Source organism: Cavia porcellus, unplaced genomic scaffold (assembly GCF_034190915.1).
Source record: "Cavia porcellus strain 051 isolate PalLab524CR breed Dunkin Hartley unplaced genomic scaffold, mCavPor4.1 scaffold_1, whole genome shotgun sequence".
NCBI lineage: Eukaryota > Metazoa > Chordata > Mammalia > Rodentia > Caviidae > Cavia > Cavia porcellus.
In genome coordinates this window covers 177922748-177945104 of record NW_026947484.1, presented here as the reverse complement: position 1 = coordinate 177945104, position 22357 = coordinate 177922748, and the positions used below count along the sequence as shown (strand labels likewise).

The window sequence follows — 22357 nt, the reverse complement described above, 5'->3', positions numbered from 1 at the left end:
AGGTGCATACAGAGCGCTGCAAAAATTTCTGAATAGAACTATACTGCTGGGACTAAAATCTGGCCTTGAAATTACAGGAGAAAGAGGAACTTTTGAGAAAGGAAAAGAGATAAAGAACAATCCCTTGGTGGTTTCTGTTTGTTGGCTATCAAAGGCTGGCCCATGTGAGTGTTCTTTGGATTATTCTGTTCCCCTGCCTCATCTCCCACTCCCAGTAGCTCCTACACCCTATACTGCTTATTGCTGGAGTTTTCCTCCTTCATGGGCAGTAAAGTGGCTTATATAGAGCTACTTTCCATGGTTTTCCTTCTCCTATGGAAAAGTCTCCTATGGAAGAGTCTCCTATGGAAAAGTCACACATCTTTGGTTGCCCACACAGACAATGCAGAATGCTCCTCTTGGTTCCCCTTTCTATCAGCAACAGCAGACCCCATCAATGTCCTTACCACACCCCAGACTTCTCCCGCCAGCATCTGTCTCTCTGTCTCAGGGGTTTCCCAGGGGCCTGGAAATCACTCTATCTGTTTTCCGGTAACTTGAAGAAAATAGGAGAGTGATAGAGAATTAATATCCTCAATAGTGACTGGAAGGGGCATTGTATAAAAGCCTAGGATCCTTCACCCTTCAGCTTGACATTTCAAGGACTTGAATCAACATTGGCTCCCAGTGCTTTGCAGGGGAAATGAGCACCAATACCCTTCTCTTACTGTTGCTGGCTGCCTTTGTTAATGAGACGGGAAAGTCTGTCTCACTTCTCTCCTCTCCTGTCAGTGTTTACTCAGATCACCTCCCAAATAGGTTAGTTACTTTTTACACCCAGATGCTTTTCCCAGGTTATGCTTCTGGTAAAATTCAGACTGAGATGCTGGCTGGGTCTTTGTCATTTCTTTAGTGCACAGTCACAGAAGCAAATCAAACTTTTCCCAAGTGAGTTTCCAACCAATGTGTAGAGTATGGATCTTACTCCCCTTTGTCTGGCTGGTAGAAGGGAAAGCATTATGTGAGGGAGAGAAAAATGTTTGTCTCTCCGTCTGCGTCTGCTCTGCTCTCAAAGTCCAGGCTCCCCATGCTTCCTCTGTTCTCTCTGCTTCTCTTCTCAGTCCTCTTCTGAAACAGGTGCTGAGAAGGGGAAGAAGTGGAGAGTGATTTTGTAAGGTCAGACCAGCACAGTATCCATGAGCTCTGAGGAATAACATCCTTCCCAGCTATTGATGGCTCTGATTAAAACGGGAGACTGCGCAATGTTTTCCAGTGTGTGCTGTGGGCCCTGGTGCCAAGTCTGTGACAACCCTGAAAAGCCACACAATATCCTTTGATGATGTTTGCTTAAAATGTGAGCTGCAGCTGACTAGATTAGGTTATTTACAAATAGCCTAAGTTTGCGTATATTTATTGCCAGAAAATTCCAACAATAACTTCCTGAAATCATCACTTTTGAAACAAAATTTAAAAACCAAGCATGGACATTTTGCAAGAAAACATGACTAAAAACAGAGTAATCTTGGCTAGAAATAGTGCTGTACAAACACAAATAAGCAAATAAAATTTGCTTCATTTCTTTCAAAGTGCATCTCAGATTCCTCTGGAAAAGTCTGCAAAAGAGGACTAAGACTGATGCAGTTTTATTTTACAGCAATGACTAAATTGGTATAGGTTAAAGTGAAGGAGCCAAATACACCATCAAACAATACACGTGAAAGGTCCTGATCTTCTCCACTGGCAAGCAAAAAGACTCCTCTCTGTGCATAAGATAACAATTATAATAAAAAGCAAAGACGGACAACCAAGGAGAATTATTTGTGGTAGAAATTGGGTCCTTTGAAGCAACTCTTTTATTTATATAGGATAACATTAAGTCTTAGGAGAAGCTGTTCTTCCCTGAAAATATTCTTTGATGAGTATTCTCAAGGGAGAACAAGAGAAACTGATAAGAGCAGCAGGTCACTTCTCCATCCGGGTGTGATAAACCAAGGAGGACCGCTCTCGACCTCTTAGCAGGGGATGCAGTTGGTTATTTCCATCATCTGCAGCCTGCTGTAGGTTAGAACCTGACTGTCAAGCTCCCTCCCTAGAAGCTCCCCACAGAGCGGGACAACTACCTTCCCCTGTTCCCAGGAATTCTGTGTGAGCCTGAGTTCTTGAGACCCAGGATGAACTACGGAGGAGCGAGCAGCTAAAGTGAGCAACAGGGCCCATCGTGGCCCATCGTGGGCTACCCCTCAATCCAGCACCACTCTCCAACCCTCTAAGACTCACTCAGTGCCCCAGCATTTGCTATTTGACGAAAAAAAAAGGACTGGAATTTCATTTCAACTTCCTGATAAGCTAAGGCAACCTTTTTTTTTTCTTTTTTGTAAAAGCAGAGCTATGTCGTTAAACAGTATATAAAGTTCTCATGGATATTTAAGATAATGTTGAGACTTAAAAGCATTTTTATTTATATTTGAGAGCAGTCGTTCCAGGATGTGCTGCCAGATGCCCCAAAGGTATGTCAACATTTAATCACTTTTATCCATGTAAAACAATATTCCACTTCCTAGTAGACTTTATGTATACATTATTGTTAATTTTTCAAATGTAGGAGAAGATGTATTTAAATTGGTTAATACACCTCCCATGAATAATTACTGTTCATTATTTGGAAATCTTCTGTCCATTGTTTGGATTTACATGATACAAAGTTTCCTAAACTGATGGTAAACACATGTGGTTTCACCTCATTTAACACAGACTCTGCCAAAAAATACACATAATTCAGGAAAAGAAAAATTTCTGTAAGGTGCAACTTCTCCTAATTTAATAGTTGCAGACTTTTATCTGTGGGAAAACCCTAAAAGATGTTGTATATCACCCAATACACTGCCAGCTCTTAGAGAAGAAGCTGAAAACGCATGTGCAGAAATCTCAGTGGATATTTTGACCAAGATTATGCAAGCAGCAGTTTACCTTACTAATAAATGTCTGGAGGGCCACTTGGAGCACCTCTTGTAGTTGTTGAAGTCCAAGGTAATATGTATTAATCTCATGTTGTCTCAGTAATTTGGTATTAGAATATTTATACCAGTTTTCCTTGCCTGAAATGTGTATACATTTTTATGGTGGACTGTGTGTACTTGGCTAATTTACTATGCTGTTAAATAGTCTTTAAAATATGATTATATCAATTCCAGTACATGTCAGTGTGGATATATTATTTCATTAAACTCTCTTGACTGGTTTCAACTTGACGATTGCTGTCTCTAGCACTCTATGCTTCTGCACGGCGTCTGTCACCTATCAGAGTCATCCTTCCAGTGGGTGTCCTTTCAGGCCTACCGATTCTCATTCCTCCCTTGGGAGCAGCAGATTGCTCTATGTAAGCAGACTCCTCGCCAGAAATCCATTCTTTGTAAGTCCTGGGGAGATTTAATGAAGAGTCTTAAATATCTATGGCAAAAGCAGAGACAACACACAACAGATTATTCCTTTACATGATAGAGGTCTTTTAATCTGACAGCTTAACAAAGAAAAGACAAGGGAAACCCCATGCTTTCCTGTGAAATGTTCATTTATGTTGATTAAGTTAGCAATAACATACTGATTTCTATATTGCTTGGGATTTGCAATTTCACTTTCAGTGAAATCTGTTCTTTATGAATGAATGCCATATTATTTAAAAGCTATTGGCTTCTGGAAAACTAATATAAGAAGTTTCTTTTGCCAATATTTAAGTGAGTTCCTCAGGAACTTTGATTGTTTTTACTAAAAGGAGTTTCCTTTAGTGAGATCTACATGGAAGTAGTGTATTTCCACAATCTCCTTCATTAAATGGATGTGACTTTCTGCCTGTTCTTCTGCCTGCGGTTTGAAATGGATTGCTGATAGTGGGATCTCCTTCAGCCGTTTTAGACCACGAGGCAACCAAAGATGATAGAGCTGAGCTAAAAGGAGGGAGCTGGATCCTGACACCAATGACCTACCTCATTAGCTCTGAACTATTCAAGGTTTGCTTAATTTGGGACAGAATGAGTGTTTGTCATGTTTAAACTACTAGTACTTCATTGTTACATTCAGCCACACTTTGTCCTAGTCAAATCAGTGGGTTAAAGAGGAAGTTCAGAAGACAAACCAGAAATTGAATGTACCTATGTAGAGAATATGGCCTCAAACATGTGGTTACACCCTCTGGGGTAGGTTGCCGGTACATCTTACATACATTTTTACAGCCCTGGAAATGGCATCTGTTACTTTGCCCTACTTTTTTTTTTTTTTGGTAGGGACTGAACTGATGACGCACTGCCCTACATTTTAATACAATTCACCCAGAAAATACAGTAAAATGCCCCCGCTGTGTGTGTGTGTGTGTGTGTGTGTGTGTGTGTGTGTGTGTGTGCAGGGGACAAGTTAGAAAACTAAATCAACTTTTCTTTGGCACTTACTTAGCTATCTGATCAGTCTTCAGCTACCTAAACTCTCTTATTATCTATGATTTTTTTCTGTGAAACCTTGGCAAAAAAATATCATAATATGGGAGTACTTTGGTACTTTGTAAACTACCAAACACTTTACAAATTCAAGGTCTATCTACTCAAGATACATGGATGTAATAATTCTACTTCATCGTCTCTGTTAAAAGAAGTCCGTTCTGAATGCATTTGTATCACCAGATCATTGGTGGGAAATTTCCCTGTCCTTTGACCAGGTAGGAATCTGTCAGCTGGAACCAGGACATATCAGAATCTGCTCTCACTATGCCTAAGCATTCACAGTCAGGACATTTAAGCGTACATTCTAAAATATTAGCAACCAATAATGATAAGTGTCCTCAGCAACAGCACCCAGTACACATTCTTACTATTACCATAGTGTCCTATGGTCAGGGAATTAAAAAACTAGGAAATAAAATATGTGCATGTGTTTGATTTAAAAGGAGGAGGAATTTTATACTTACTCACTGTTTTCAAATTAAAAATTTTAATACCTTTTTTGGGGCTGGAAGACATTTATCAATACTTTGGTATCTACTTTTTTAATTCATTCCTTCCACTCAATCTATAGTACTATAGTTCTGATAGGATTATAAAAGAAGTTCCTACATAAATTCAAGGGCAATATGAAACCTGTTTCAACATTTATGAACCAAAGAGAATACATTCCAGAGGTACATTTGGAAACATATCCTTTCAGTATGGAAAAAGAGATTAATTTTTTCAGCAGTGAGAATTCCTGCCATCAAAATCATGCTGTGAGTGTAAAACAGTTGAATACGCTTCAGATTGTATGAGCCGCCATATCTTCCTACAGGAAAGAGAAACCCAAACTTACTTTATCCTTCCAGCACTGGGGCCATCAGAAGGGCCACTGCAAAGGGCATGAAGCCTGTATGAAAAGAAGACACAACCATCCTGATTTTATTCATCAGGGTTTTAATCCAGTGGTAAATCATGTATTGTCAGGCTTTGTTAGAAAAATAGACATTGTCTTTCCATAGGCAGAGAGAGGTTGTGCTCCCAGTAAAGCTGTGCTGGTATGGAAGTAGGGATGTACAATGGATGATGTTCTCTCCTTGAACTTAGAAAAGTTTTCTGTCTATTCCTAGTGTCCTGGCCACCTAAACCTCTGGTTTTTGATAAGACAACACACTTTCAGATCATAGTTATAGAACTCTGGAACAATACGGAAAACAATATTTTTTGAAAAAGTAAAATGGGATTGAGAGAATCCAATTTTCTTGTGATGTAAAATGATTAGGGTATTTAGAGGCTGATGTTTATAGTGGGCAGAGTGTAGAAAAGGCAGTTTATAATACACAGCAGAAGAAAAAACCAAGAAGAAAGGTTGTTATAAATAAGTATTCCCCAGAAAAGAAAAGCTGAAGTCCTTTTCATTGGTTTGCAAAGGTTTCCACATAATTAAATGCAAGTTGTTAAATCTTTCCCTTGCATTATTGATTGTGCCTCTGGAAAGGTCTGTGCTACCCACAAAATTCACTGTGGTAACCCTTGTGTTCTGCTATCAGTACCAGAGGTGGCATCTAAAGTAGAGTTCATGCATTCAAACCAAATGTGCTAATAGTGGGTTCCAACCCCTATACTCCCATAAAATTGTAAAACTCTGACACTGAATTAAAAAAGAAAGCTGTTTTTCTTTTTCTTTAGTCAATTACATATTCTGAGAGATAACAAAAAATTTCATGTTGGTAAAGAAAATTCTACATCTCAAGATTTTATATAAGAGGAATAAGGAGCCTGAATTGTGAGGGGTAATTGAATCCTTTCAAGTACATATGTATGTGCTTGTCTATGTATTTATGAAAGTGCACACGTGAAGTTGAGTAGGCAAAGAGTTTTAAATAGAAAAGATACAAAACTAATTTTCCTAAGGGAAATAATTAATAATGTCAAAAAATCCCTGATTTTGAATTTCATATAAAGACCAAATGTTGCTATTTTTCACACTCTTGGAAATCTGATAAATGATGTAATTTCCATAAAAATATATGTTTTGTATGTAAACCCAAATGATACAAATTAGCATTTTCAAACTAATTGTAAGAAAGCATGCCTGTCTGATCTATATGCAAAAATCATGTTCAAACCAGTTTCTAAATATTAGAGAACTTCTATCAATCTTTTCTGTCATATTTTATACTTAAGAATGTCCATCAGAGAAAGGCTACAATAAAGACAAGTTGGATTTCAGTCAGCTGGGCCCAGCTGCCCTCCTTCTGCACTTTGTGATAACCCAATCAAATGAGAAAGAAATAAGAGAAAGTTCAGTTAACACAAACTTTGGAGAAATCTTTGCATGTTGAATTACAAATAGACCCATACTGAGTAAAGACAGTGAAAAGAGTGCTCTCCAAGATAGGATGCGGTGGCTGGAAAGAGGAAGGTGAAGACAGAGCAGGTCTGGAGGCAGGCACAGTGTATTTTCACTGATTTAGATCTGCATCCTCAGAGACCCCAGGAGCAGCCCTAGCCAACCAAACATCAGAGCCACTTAGGGCAAGTTCCCCCTAAGGCAATTGGGTTCTTCCTTGGAGGAGCGGGTAGTGAACTGAATTAAGTATAAGGCAGCCATGAGTAATTCATGAGGACTTGGAGTGGAGGGCCAGCTAGAGAATAAAAGTCTGCAGAACTGAACTCTGCCTGTACAATTGCTTTGATAAACAACACCTATCTAGTCATTTCATCCCTGAAAGGCAAAAAGTTAAAAAGTTCACACAAAACCATAAAATACAAATGAAAAATGGAGACAATAGTTGATGAAATAATAGATGCTATCACTCTCAACAAAATTAACATGGAGACTTAAAAGAATATTTGCCACATAATTGGCAGCTGAGGGTTATCATCATTGAGATTTAAAAATATTTTGCAAATTAATTAGAAGAACCACCTTCAGATGAAAAATTAATAATAATCCCAAAATATTCTAGTGAGTATTTAAAACAATAAGAGCTATGTATATGGGAAAAAGAGTGTTCGGCCTCACTCAAGGAAATGCAATTTAAAACGGGACTCTGTTTCCCACCTAGAAAATTGGGGCACTATTCAGTAACAGTATCCTGTGCTCATTAGTCTACATTCCAGGTACTGACACAGCACTACACCTAGGAGTGCAATTCGGAGCCAGTGTATCCATGGCCTTAAAAATGTGCATACTCTTTAATGCGATAAGGACACTTCAAAAATTTGCATTAATGAAATGATTACAGATATGGACACATAATCTACAGTGGAAAACTGTGTGACTGTAAAAAATGATAAAAGAGAAGAGTATATCTTATAGATAGAAGACTGTAAAACATGGTGGAGTAGAAAGTTATGAAATTACACACAGTTTGATTGCTCTCTGGGTGAACACTCTCTATGTATGATACATGTGGATATTTAAAAATACACCTGATCCCTAAACAAGATAGGAGTAAAGAAAGGTATGCATCAAAATACAGTGTATTTATAGGAGTTTTTCTGATTATTTAATTTTCTACAATATACATTCATTTTCAGTAAGACAAAATGGATTCCAAAAGAGGAGAGAAAAAAATGAACCACAGAGACTTCAACAGAAACCCAGAGTGCTAGGTGAGGAGTACATTTCTGCAGTCCAGTTATGTGAGGGGCTGAGACAGGCACATTCCTGTAGCTCAGGGGTTCAAAGCCAGCCACATCAACATAGCAGGACTCCACTTTAAAGAATCAATATACAGAACACATAAAAAGTCAATAATGCTTTGATATGTCAAGAATTATTTAAGATATAATGTAAGAGATCACATTAATGAATGGCATTAATGACCTGAATAGAATATTTAGGTCTAAGTTTCAAAAATAGATGCAGGATTTAATTTCTAAAATTCTATGATTTTTATAGATTAATATAAAAAGAACCCATATAAATGGATGTAACATACTTTGAATTGAAATAACTTTTACAAAAATGTAGTCTTCAATTAGTTTAATGTTTTTTATATTGAAATAAAAACCCTTACTGATCTCATCTGGGATATGTGAAAATGAATCACGTTAGGTAATTGATAGGTAAAGTCCATCTAAAAAAGCATAGATAAAAAGAAAGGGAAAAGAATTTACACTGTCAGGTATTTAAATACTGTATGAAGAGTTACAAGAGTTAAATCATTTTGACATTTAAAAATGAAATAGGTAATAGGATAGAATAGAAAGCCAGGACTAAAGCAAACAGCAATGTACATTTTGTATCTGGTGAAAGAAGCACACAATTAAACTGGAAAAAGGTAACTGGCTATTAAGCAATTGTTCCCAGGACAACTGATTAACTATTTTAAAAAATAGATATCTTTGTCATGCCATACCTCCCAGAAAAGTTCCAGGTGGAGGAGACTGGTAAATATGAAGTTACTTTTCCAACTTATGATACAAAATAGCCACTCTAAAAATAAGCAAATATAGGATCTTGGAACAAACTTTGATAGATTTGAGCATATAAGTAATGTAAATTACCCATCTAATGACACTTCCATAAATAAAAGTAAAATTAACTGAAAAAAATTGCAGCATATAAAAAAAAGTTATTGCCTTAATACATAAAGAGTTTTTACAAATCATCAAGAACAAAGAAACATGATTGTAGGGTCAATAAGGCAAACATTATGGCAAGGTTACTATAAAAAGAAAAGCACAAATGTCCAGTGCAAGTAGAAGTATATATTCATCCTCAAAAATTTTTTAAAAATGCATTTGCTAAGATTATGTATATTCACCTGTCAAATTCGCAAAAAATATTAAAGCTAGAGTATGTTATACTGATATTTATTTATCTTTTTTTATTGATTTGAGGCAGAGTTTCACTATGCAGTTCAGGCTGACCTTGGATGCACTATGTAGCCGAGGCTGGCCTCGAACTAATGGAGATCCTCCTGTCTCTGCCTCTCAAATGCTGGTATTCCAGGCATGCACCGATATGCTTGGCTGCTGACCCACAATTAGCAAACCCACTGCATTACACAACTCTCCGAGGGAAAAGTAAGCAAGATAAATCAACAAGTTAAGTGTTCCGAACTTTTAATTCTGAAATTAAAAACTTCTTAAAGAAGCAATGAGAAAGGCCTACAGATATTTCTGTTCCCTGTAACATAGTTAAGAAAAACCAGGGGTCCAATAAAAGGCTACTGACAAGGTCAACAACGGCACTTGTATTCAATGGAATAGGATTCAATTAATGTAATCATCTTACTATGTAACAAGTAAAAATTGTAGGCTGCAAGGTGTCAACTTACCTAAAAGTATGTCTGAACATGCATACTGTCCAAATATGAACCAGCCATCAGCAGTGGCATTTAAAAAGCGATACAGTTATGTTTCTCTCTTTCCCCCTGCTTTTCTTTCATTCATTCCACATACATTGGGTTACTCTCAAGGGGCAGACATACCTATTATTTCCAACTGTCTTCCACTGACTACCTATTACAGTGACACTGAGAAACATTTTGTAAAAGTCCATCATCCAAAACTGACTTGTCTTCCATGCTAAAAATTTATAAAGGGCTTGGAATAAGATACGAAGGTCATGCTGATGCCATTGGAAGTCTAAAATAACATTAAAAAACAAAACGATTTGGGGACATGTTCAGGTCACTACACATCGTACTTCTAGGAGCATTTTGAAAATCATACGCGGCTCAGCTTGGAGAGCTTCTGTGCTGCAAGTGTAAAATCTGAGAGGCGTCTCAAGAGCTCCTTTCCTAACCCTACTTACTTAAGAAGCCCGACCAGCCTCCAGTCTAACCTCTTAAAATCCATTATCCATCCACAGCAGTGACTGATTTTGTGGATGGGGATGCGCTGTGGGGCACGCTGTGCCTCGCCCGAGGCTGAACCCCGGCTGGAGAGGGGCAGGCAGCGGCGTGGGGAGGGCCCTGGGGCGTGGGCCAGGGCGCGGAGGGGCGCGCCTTGCCTTACCGCGGCTTGCTGGAAGGCGCCCTTGGTGTAGGTGCCGCCGCCGCGGTAGGTGATGGCCGGGATCTCGCGGCTGAGCAGCGCGCACTTGTGCTGGTGCGCACGGCGCGAGGAGATGTAGTCGACGCGCGGCACCACGTTGCTCTTGGACGCGAAGGTCACGATGGCCACCCGCGTGGCGGTGGACACCACGGGGAAGTCGGACAGCAGCTTGCGGACGAACTTGAGCTCGCTGCGGAAGTTGGCGTGGCCCACGCTGGACGACTCGTCCACCAGGAAGACGAGCTCCAGGCGCTCGCTGAGCTCCCGCAGCCGCCGCACGCGTCTCCGGAACGCCCGGCCCAGCCGCTCCACTTTGCTCTCCGCCGGCTCCTCCTCGCCGGGCGCGGGCGGCACGGAGGACAGTCGGCCCGGCGCGCCGGGTGCGGCCTCGGGGAAGAGGCGGAAGCTGAAATTGCGCGACGGGGACGTCTGCTGAAAGGTCGTCCAGCCCGAAACGAGCGCCAGACCCCAGCAACAAAAGGCCAGACGCGGCCACATTGCGCTGGCGACGGAGCGGTCGCCTCGGAGCGCTGCAGGCGGCCGGGGCAGGGGAGGTGCCCGGTGGCTCGGCGCGCAGAGCGGGACGCGGGGCAGCGGCCGCGAGCCTCAGCGCGCTTTCATCTGACACTGGGGACACAGTCCAGACTCCTTGGCAGCTCCGGGACGGAGCGGACGGCGCGCTGACTCTGCTCTCTCTCTCTCTCTTTTTTTTTTTGCTTCCCTCTCTCCTCCTCCTTTCTCTCCCTGAAGCCTATAAAATGTTTGAAGCCAAGGGGGCAGTCAAGAAAAACCCCTCCTTCTCTTCTTTCTCCTGTCTCTCCCTCTCCTCTGTCCTGCCTCTATCTCTGCCTCTATCTCTCTCCTCCCCCTCTTGTTCTTCTCCCGAGACCCAGCCAAAGACTCTAAGATTCCTTGACACCAGCACCCCGCGTCTGTCAGACTGTCAACATTCCCGCAGCAAGCTCACCAGCGCCCGGAGCCCTGATTGATCCCATATGTCTGGCAGGAGCTGCAGAGGAATTCACTGGAGATGGATCCAGATACCGAGAGTGCCACAGTAATTGGAAACACTTTGTAGAAGAAAACATACACATGTACTGGCCAGCGAGTTGAAAGCATCTTTTGAAAACTGCTTGCTAACCTTTTGTGTTTCTTCTCCATCCTCCAGTGTCCCACAGCTCTCGCCTAGTAGGTGTCTGTATGACCTCGCCCCTGTGAATTCCGGTGAGAGTGTGCAGACTTCTAAAGGTCTCCTGGGGTGACACCACGCAGGGATGCACTTATGCGTCTTGTAAGGAGAATTTGCCTTGCTACTTCATTTGTGTGTTTATTTATTCAGCTGTTTATTCTTTCTTTGACTTAACCTACTTTTTTAGTGTGTAGTATTGTAAGTGCCACGATCTGTGTTAGGCATCAGGAACATGAAAAGGAACAGAAGTCGACATGACTCTTGTATTCAAGAAACTTGTAACAAGCGACATGACCATCAACCAGATATTCACACAAAAAATACATGTGATCCTGCTAAGTGCCCATATAGTGGAGTTGAGGTAGATCCAACCTTGGGCAAGGCCAGGAAAGGCTTTTTGAGAGCAGGAAGTTTATGGTAAATTATGCAGTAGAAAGCAGGGTCCCTTTTCCCAATATATTTTGTCCTTTATCCTCCTCAGTGGTTGAGATGCATCTGGCTTTGAGTGGTATGTGGCATATATCTCTACTAGGAAACACAAGCTGCTACCTGGGGTGTTTTTTTTTTTTTTCAAATGAGATCTCTGAGGGGTGCAAGTGTAAGAAAGGTGCATACTCTGCATGACAGGTGAGGCCTTCATTGAAGGAGTCCAGCTAGGAGTCAGGAGCCCATTGTAGACTTGCCTTTGCAGTTACATAAACGACCAGAATTCCTGGACTTAGTGTTTGAGCCTGTTTCACCATGGAATTTGGCGACCTCGAAGTTTCCTCCATCTCTAACAGTGAGTAATTTAACTCTGTGTATATTTGATGAACTATCTTCAGTGGGAGACACCACAGAGTATTAATATCACTTGAACTACTGGGACTCTGGCATCAGGTTGCCTGAGATGAAATCTTGGCTCTGCCATTTACTAGTTGTGTGACCATAACATCAGTTTGCTCATTTAAAAGTGGAGCAAGCACAGCAGATTAAGGGTTATCATAAGGACTAAGTCTGAATAAGCAAACAAATAAAATTCCGTATTTAGAAGAACAAAGCATGTAGTAAAAAACTACTGATTCTACCACCACCTTTAAAAATAAATGTTCTCCACAACCTTATTTTTCTGGTGGTATTTATTAACCATCTACTATATACTGGCATGTTAGATACTGAGGATTAAAAGGTGAACCAGACTGTTCTAGTTTCCCGGAAGTTCAAAATATGTCACATTCTGCAAATAATTACAAAACAGATTGGTAGCAAAATGAAGAAGAGAGAGCAAGGAGGAGAGAGAGTTGAAGCTGAGAGTGACTAAGATCTCCTTTGAAATGGGACATTTTGAAAAGGAAAACTTTCCAGAATCATCTGTTCTGTGTGATTTAAAACAGGTCAGTAAGAGCTGGCATTCCGGGACCTTTATGTGTGAGACACCATGGCAACTGCTGTGCACGCCATCTCGTGTGTTTCCCACAACAACCCAGGGAGGTTGACGATCGCCCTAGGAACCTTTGGTTACAAGTCATAGGCATCCAACTTCTCCTTTAAACAAAAAGAATCCTTTGCTCACACAACCAAACTGTGGAAAGGGCAGGGTGGTCTCAAAAAGTACTGGAAAGGAAGTTTAGAACCACTTAAGTCTTCCGAATTTCACTTCTACTTCTCTCTGCATGCTACATTTAGTCTTTTCTTTGCAAACACTTTAACCAGTTTTTATTGAGACATGCTTAAGGTACATACTGGTCATACTCATCACGGGGAGTTGGCAAATATAGGTAACACATCTGAATTCTTTTTTCTTCCTCTTCCCTTCCCCTCTCTGACTCCATCTCTTGGTCCTCTTTCTATTTGAAAATATTTAACTGCTTCAGTTTTATGACCTGAGGAAGGAAGGCTCTTCCCTCCAGTCTCAGACATAAAAACATTAACCAAAAACATTATATAAAAGGATTGCAAGCATGGATTATATGCTCTTCCCTTAATCCACCACTGTGTTTTTGAGTTTCACCTGAATAAAGACTATATTTCATAGTATCTTCTGCAGCAGGATATGATCACATAGTACATTCTAGGCTTGTTTTGTGTGGCAGATTCCAAAACACTTCTTTAAAAGACACCTGGTGTCTTTTATGTGTTGTCGATCCCTTTCATTCTTTACTCCATCTTCCTACCTAGAACATGAATGTGGTGGCAGAAATTGAGGACCAGGAGAATGATGGTCACAGTTTAGGTATGGGTGAAGCCTGGGTCCCCTAAACTTCTTGGAGTAGAATCGTCATAATTGTCCCAGGTTGTCTAGCTATTTCTCTTACTCTGAGTGTTCCTGTCACATCCAGTTGAGTTTAATCCTGAATGATAAACCTGCTGCTATAGAGTCTGCACTATTAAGTTATGTCTTTATGAATGCAGGATCAGAGACAATAGAACATAACAAATTGTACATTGGCTCGTAAAGGTGCCTCCCCAAATGAACAAACATCAGTTCTACTCTAACGATGAGTTCAAAGCAAATCACATGGCCATGTCTCACTGCAAAGAGAGCAGGAAAGGACAAACCTAACATATTTTCAGAGAGCAGAAAACTAAAAATATTTGATTAAAAAGCACAAATAATTGCTCTATTAAGTCACATAGCTATGTGATGACAGTTCAATGCAAAAAACAAATAGACACAAAACTCTGGAATGCTTAGGCTGTCCTGAAGTTTAGGCACTTCCCATGGAAAAGATTTATAAATCAATTTCTGCAAGGACTTCCTGATCTTCAGTTTGGCATAGTAAATTCACTCAATGCCAAATGGGAAAGGGACCAAGAGGTGGAGTTGGAGAGAAGGGAAGAGGAATAAAAAGAATTAAGATGTGTTACATGCATGCGTCAACTCACCATGATGAATATGACCATTATGTACCTCATACATGTATTAATAAAAACTTTAAGAATTATTTGGAAAAGAAAAGACTAAATTTAGCATTCAAAGAGAAGTGGAAGTGAGAAAAATTCTGAAGACCTAAGGAGTTCTTAACTTGTTTTTCCAGGGATTTTTGAGACCAGCTCTACCACTCTGCCCTTTCCACAGTAGTTGCTTGAGCAAAGAAATCCATTTCTGTTTAAATGCGAAGCTGGGTGCCTATTGTTTGGAACCAAAGGTTCCTAAGGCAATTCTCAGCCTCCTTGGGTAGTGGTGGGAAACACATGAGATGCCTGCTGTAATTCTATTAGACCTTAATTAATCGTGTAGTGTACAGTGTCCAATTTTAGCAATTGGGCAGTGATGAGAGTTAGAATAAATTCTGTTTGTAAGCTTTTAAAGTCCCAGCCCATCTTGAAATCTTTTCTTTCTTGGCACAAAGCACCAATCACATTAAAATACAGTTACTTGAATATGTTTTAGAATACAGTTTGTCATATAGCAATACAAGTACCTCTTCATACATTAAGAACCATTTATGGACTATTTCGGTAAACACCTTATATTTAAAGTGATGATGTTAATAATGTTTTGAGATACCTGCTGTAGGCCTAGGTCCATGATATCTCCTTATTCTGACGAAGATACTAAGAGTGACAGCATAAGGCCAGCATACTCTGGCATTGTATTTGTCTAGTGGGCTAATCAATAAGGCTTATGCAAATGTCCTTAAAAGTACGGACATGCCAGAGGCAGAAAAATCTGACCTGAATGCTTCAGTTAAGATTGCAGCTTCAATCTTATCAGCACTTACTCACTCTGTAATCTATTACACTGTAAAGCTCAGCAAGGGGAGCTACTTTGCATCACTACTCTGAGAACACAGAGTAATGTCCAGAGACATTTAAGGTGGAGGTAAAATGGCCACTGGCATCCAGTATATAGAAACTAGGGGTGGATGCAGCTAATCCTGCAATGCACTGGACAGTGCTTACAACAGAAAGAGATTCATTTCAAAATGCCCATAGTATCGAAGTTGGTACTCCTGAGCTACTCTACAATACTATACTCAGGAAATAGTGAAAACCCACTTTGCCAAGCACTAAGATTCACTAACAATCTAAGCAAAGTGACAGTCTGGAGCTGAGCTGAGAAAAACTGCTCTAGCTTTGTCTCATGATATAGACTTTAGTGGGGAGAGTGTATTGGTGAGCAGGGAATGAAGGATGCATTACATTTTTCTTACCTGTATCCTGGCTCAGAACCAGCATCCATAGAAACAGAACCTCGAGTCTTGTCTGTTCACCCACTGGGACCTGTAGCAGACTTGAGGATGCCACCTTTACCCCCCATTCCCTGCAATTATCTTTCTACTTGAAGCGATCACAGTTTTAAAAAACAAGTCCATGTGTGTTTGGAGAAACTTGGAAGGGGGACTGAGAAAGAGGTCAGTGAGGGCAGAGTTCCTTTTGGGACATCAAATATTCAACCCAGGAATGGGAGCAGAGATAGGAAAAATTTTGGTTTCCTTGCTTTGCTGGGAATTGTATTTAGTTTTGTTTTTACGTCTGTAACAGTGTCAGTGAATCACAGCAGCCAGCAGTGGTGACAGAGGGAAGATGCCACCTTGTGACTATATTTTATAAAAATATCTTTTTGTTGTGAATGTAACAAAGACATATTGAGCTTTTGAAAATATACCACTCCACGTGTTTTTTTCTAAGTGGAATTAAGATGACATTTATGGAGGTAAATCCCTGACAATAATTAAATAAACAAACATATAAATAAATTAATTTAATTTTTAAAATATGAGTAAAACCTAGGTACGTATAAAGCATTTAAAAATACCCATCATTTTTTGTACCGTATCTCATTTTATCTTGCCCGATAGCTTCATAAACGAATACAATGGTTATCCTTTTGCATACCATTTTACAGTTGAAGAAATAAACTGCACTTCATTTCATGACATGACTTCTCCCCACATGTGGCTGTTTTCTGGCGACGCGAACATGTTAAAAGGCAGGGTATCCATGCATTGTTTTCATTGTGCCCCTGCACTTGTGGCTGTGGTACACTGCCTCAGATAATTGGGTTTCTGATTTTCATTGAATAAATTTGAGCCTCTGAAAAACCTCAGAGGAAGTAGTGAGGGGACTTTGGATCTGATCAGCAGTAGCCTACTATCCACACCATACCGACCAACCCGGTTTAAGATATTATTGTCCGGCCTGTCTTCACCTTTCTAGGTGCATGGGGTGGCATATCAGCCCTTTGGAGCCATTTCTGATATCTTTCCCTTAGTCTGGCCAATTGGGGGCGTTAATGAGCCACTTTACATGGTAAGATACATCCTGCCAGAGTCAGACGGCTCTTTTTAAGAAAATTGGTCCCAAAGCAGGTTCTTTCCACAGGACACACTCCACCATCACCTTTGCCACGTTGGGGTGGCTGACGTCCAATATGGAGTATCTTGGTGGCTTTCAGACCTGACATTGCGTGTACTATTTGTTTGCTTCCCCTTTATGTAGAAAACAGCTTCACCTCTAAACACTGTCTTCAGCAGATCTGGTATTCCTATCTAGGAGATCTATGCATCAGGAACACATTTCTAACCAATGCAGATTATCTAAGCTTTGCAGACTTGCATCTGAAAAGCACAGGTGCAGAGAGTCTTTTATGCATTGGTTTGAGGCACTTACAGCATCTAGCATGCTCAGTAAGCGTTCTTTAGGCTGCCAAGAAGTCTCCCTAATAACTGTCAGTCTCCTTGAATTTGTGAACTAGCTTTCCCAGGTTATTAAGGGAGGTGACTTCGAGAAGGACGTACATTGAAGGGCCATCTGGATTCTCTGACGAGATCGGTCCTATGAATGCTCACAGGTAACATCTTTCATTCTTTTCACCCTATGAGGAGTAACAGTAGTATATTTTTCTAGATGTTACATCTGAGGTCAAATATTGAACCAATTTCTTGTCCACTATCCTAGAGGTTGTTCTGCTAAAAATAAATAAATTAATTAATAATAATAACAACAATAGTAATGGCATAGAAAAGTCATATCCTTTTGATTTTTTTTTTCTCTTCTTCTTATCTCACAAGTGTATGAAATGCGAAGGAACCAGGACAAACTAGCACCACCACTCTCATTTAGAGGAGAACTTATAGTTACTTTAAAATTTTTATTTTAAAAAACATTGTAAAATTGACTTTTTATGCGTAGCATTTCATGAATTGAAATACATACAGTTTCATGTAACCACAACCACAATAAGGCCACAGACCATCTGCATCACCCCAAAAGCAGCCTTTAGATTGCACCTTCACCTCATCCCCAGCCACCGACTTGTCCTTCGCCATAGTTTCCTCTTTACGAATTACACATAGATGGAATCATCCTCTATGCACTTTTTGCAGAGTGCTCTTTTTCCACTCAACATAATAAATCAGATTTTTCTTAAGTTTGTGCAAACACATTTGATTAAATTTTTTTATTTGGGATGAATACTTAGAGATGGAATTTTTAAATCAGATGACAAAATTAGGCTTCATTATGAGAAACTGTCAAAATGTTTTCTGGAATAGTGCATGCGTCTTTTCTATTCCATAGAAGGAATGTGTGAGAATTTTAGCTGCTCTGCCCTCCATTTAGTATTGATACTACAGTGTGTGCATATATGCGTGTGTGCGTGTGTGCACATCTACATATATGTATATTTATACATATTTGTGTGAAATAAATATTTCCCTTATTTGAATGGATGTGTAATTGTATGTCACTGTGGTTTTAATTTTCATCCTACAAATTGCTAATGACATTGAATATTACACTTATTACCAAATTATTCTCTTTCTTCTTGAAAAATTTCTTTTATAAATTCTTATGGAACAAATTTGCAAATAACAGTTGCTTAGGTTTCTCTAGTCTTAGAAAACATTTGACTTGAATTCCTGAAAGGTATTTTTGCTGTATATATGATTATTATGCTGATTCAAACCTACTATTCAATTCATTTAGTACATTTTTAATTTCAGTTATTGTATTTTTCAGTTTTAAAGTTTTTAGTCAATTTTTTTCTGGGTGACAATTCTACTGAGAGTTCAATAACCAAAAAAGATCAGATCTATCATGAGCAGTTTAGGAATGAGCTCAGGAGTTTCAAAGTCATCTTCTACTGAGATTTCCTTCATTATTTTGGTTTTCTGGGACTTTGATTTTTAGTCCTTTGCTCCCCAAAGTGGGACTTGAGCTGAGATATCCTGTTTTTCTGCACGTTTCAGTGATTATGCCCATGTACAGGCTGAAAGGCTGAAGGATAAGAACATTCTGCCTCATATTCCTGGATTTACAGTGCCTCCAGTAGGAGAAGGTATTTCCTCCAAGTTTGGCTCCTGCAGATCGTTGGCTGCTGCTGTCAAGAGTTTTCCTGGGGGTACAAAATGAAAAGTAGAGGATAAAAGCCAGGAAACAAACAGAAGGAATGCTCTTCTGTGTCTTTCTGTGCTGGAACCCCATGGCTTCTTGCAGTCCTCTCCTGATCTGCACCAATGGATTCTTTTGGGTTTTGGACTTTATTGAATTACCCTAAGAGGACCCTAAAGGACTAGGAACATTATTCTATATTCTGAATAACAATTTTCCTCATCTACACCTAAGATTATCTTTTTATTTAAAGTTTTGTACCTTTTTAAAAATTTGTCATGTTAGGTATTGAGCCACCACAACACTCAGTCCAGACAAGCATGCACTCTACCACTGAGCTATATTTCCCAAAACCAAAGTTTTAGACTTCTTAAGAAAGCATAGTAATTTATATTTTCTTGAGGACATTGTTTTGAATTTAAATTATTGCATTTTAAATTTTATTTACATAAATATTTAAAGAGCATGTGCTCTTAATTATATTTTCTTCCATATCTACTACATTATTATATTTCTATTTAATATTTTATATTAGTAATTTTCACCCTTCATTACATTTGCGACCATTTTACTCTATTGTGTTATACTATTTAGAGAGCCACCTCTTGAACTAAGTTTTCTGATACATTAATTGAGGCTTTTATCCTGAACAATTTCGGTTGTATTTCCTTGACTTGAATGCCTTGTTCATTTATTTTCATGTGCTGTTTTTAATAGTCTTTCACAAACATAGTTTTCCACTTAGAAAGCGAAGGAAGGAAAAGAAAGACACAAATAAGCAACCGTGAGTTACTTCATTTTTTCTAAAGCAACCTCTTTTCCTGCCCTTCCTTTTCTTTGTGGCATAGATGAGTCTGTGCTACTCGGTTCCGTGAGACTAATTACCTCTCCTTGATTCTGGATTCAGCCAGCCTTAGGACCTACTTTAAATAGAACTTTTCATATGAACAATTAATCTGTAATTGGGACTTTATTTCTGCTTTAGCCTGGAATTTATTGAAGTGTTGGTTTGCTTAATTTTTATGGTGCTATTTTAAACCCAAGTGTGTGTTTGTTTGCTTTGTTAAGCAAATTTTAATTAAATCCCAAGGTGATTTTATCGCATCTTATATTCTTATTGAAATTTCTCAAGACCTAATCTATGAAACACAGTAAAATATGCTATTAGATTTTGAAAAAATAAGCTTTTTTAGTTGTAAAATAAAATTCTCCTATCCTATAAGTCAACTTTATTATATATGTTATAATATTCTTATATATTCTTCTATATTCCTATTTGCTTTACCCTATCTATGTGATCCTAAGAATATGTTAAAATCTGTTAGGTCGGTTTTGACAATTTATGTTTGTATTTTCAGATTTGCTTTATATTTTTGTGGCATTTCAAATTATATGCAGAAGTATTCATTAATAACTACTTATTTGCTGTGAGTAAAAATCTTTAACAATGTAACTTTTTAGCCTTGAGTTTAAAGCTAATTTTTATTCATTTCATGTATTTACTTTGGATTTACCTACATCTGGATGGCACTTTATTGTCTTTGTTGTCATCATCAATATCATTATTTTGAATATGCTTCCTACTTATTTTACCTTTTTAACATTTTTTATTCTATGTCTTTTTTGAGATGCATTAAGAAGATATTACTGCATTTGTATAAATTGTTGCAATCGACATTAGTTTCCTGCCATCTTATTCTAGGTTTTCTGTTCCTGTTTGCTTGCTTCTTTTCCTCCTCTCGCTTGCCTTTGATGGGAAATTTAGTCTCTATTCTCGTCCATAGAACAATTACTTCATTACCTTGGATTCTGGGCTGTATGTGACTTGTTTTAACAAACAAGATGCTCATAAAGTGATGCAAGTTTGGACTTGAAATGTATTTGCACAATGAGCTTTCTACTGACACTCTTGTTTTTTGCCATGAGAGAAAAACTAGTATATTGACTAGCATATTGGCCCCAAGAGGCAGTGCAGAGCCAAGTCTACATGGTAGAGATCAATATACTTCTCAGATGGGTGCACAAGGACCCCAACTGAGATAAGCTATAGCATATCAACAAGCCCAGCTGATCCCTAAGCTTGTGAGCTAAATAGTACTTATTATTTGTTTATATGGAGACTTCATGGAGTTTGGCTTTTATTAACTCATTTTTCTTTTCTCTATCTCACTCTGTCTCTCTCTGTCTCTCTCTATCTCTCTATCCTGAAGTGAATATATAAAACAGACAAATTATGTAAACATGAACTTTGTTGAGTGACAAACCCTTAGTTGGGTCCCTAACAATTATTCTCATCTTTTTTACTCTTGATAGCTTCTTACAACTACAGAGGTTAGCATTTTATATTTGTTGAGAAATTACTTGCAATACATGGTTATCCAGTGTGACAGAAACAGAAGTGGAAGTCAATGTGGATCCTCATAGGAAAGAATTCTTACCTTCTGCCCTGGTTACTTTTCTCTCCTTGCTGAGAGACAGAGATCCCATCAAGTCTGACAGAGACAGAAGTGGAAATCAATGTGGATCCTCTTAGGAAAGAATTCTTAACTTCTTCCCTGGTTACTTTTCTCTCATTGCTGAGACAAAATGTCTGACACCTAAAATAAAGAAAGCAAAGATTTATTTAGCTCACAGTTTGTGGAGGTTTCAATCCATAATCTACTGGGTCCAAGGCAGGGTGGCCCATGGCAGAAGGCAACAGTTCATGGCAGTGACAGATACCAAAAGCAACAGGGGCAAAAAGAGAGGAGCACAGATACAAGACTCTTTCTGTCCTTTATGTTATATGTTGGCCACATCTATGGGTGTGGCACTTGACACCCTTAATGCCAACACTGGATCATGAGTCAATCACAAACTCTAGAAGCCTACCCCCATGACTGTATGAGGTTTTGAGAGGACATCCAGACACAAACCATAACACTTTCCATACAGAAAAAGACAGAATTCAAGAGATCTTTCTCTTAGTAGCTCTTCTCCACCCTCTATCTGTACCCACCAAAGCACTAGCTTTCAGAGGTCCTGTGATAACATGATGCCCAAAGTTGCCACAGTCAGTTTTGAGGAAAAAGGGCTGAGTATGAAGGTCTAATACCATACCAAAAGGTAACAGAGCCATCTCTGAGACATTTACTTATGACTTCCTTCTGAGAATATTCAATGCCTTTTTGTTTTAAGTCTATGTTAGGTATTTTACTTTTGTCTCCTGCATCTGAAAGTTTCCTCAATGAAACATTTATGAAACAAACTCAATCTATCAGTAACTTACAACATTATAGTTTTGTATACTTTTTCTTGTGTCTCAATGCTTACCCATTGCTGCTGATTTTCAAAATGATCAGCCTAATTCACTTATTTCTTGTTAAATTTGGGATTAGTGTTTAACTAA

The 22357-nt window shown here is 39.0% G+C and overlaps 1 protein-coding gene across 1 annotated transcript in view; it reads right to left on the bottom strand.

Annotated features, from left to right (window-relative positions):
* The window catches only part of Svep1 (sushi, von Willebrand factor type A, EGF and pentraxin domain containing 1), a 176936-nt gene extending 165043 nt beyond the window's left edge, over positions 1–11893 (bottom strand). The window contains exon 1 of the mRNA XM_063260974.1: positions 10425–11893. Coding sequence (XP_063117044.1) covers positions 10425–10961 — 537 coding nt within the window. The 5' untranslated portion in view covers positions 10962–11893. The remainder of the gene's footprint in view (positions 1–10424) is intronic.
* Positions 11894–22357: the final 10464 nt, after the last annotated feature.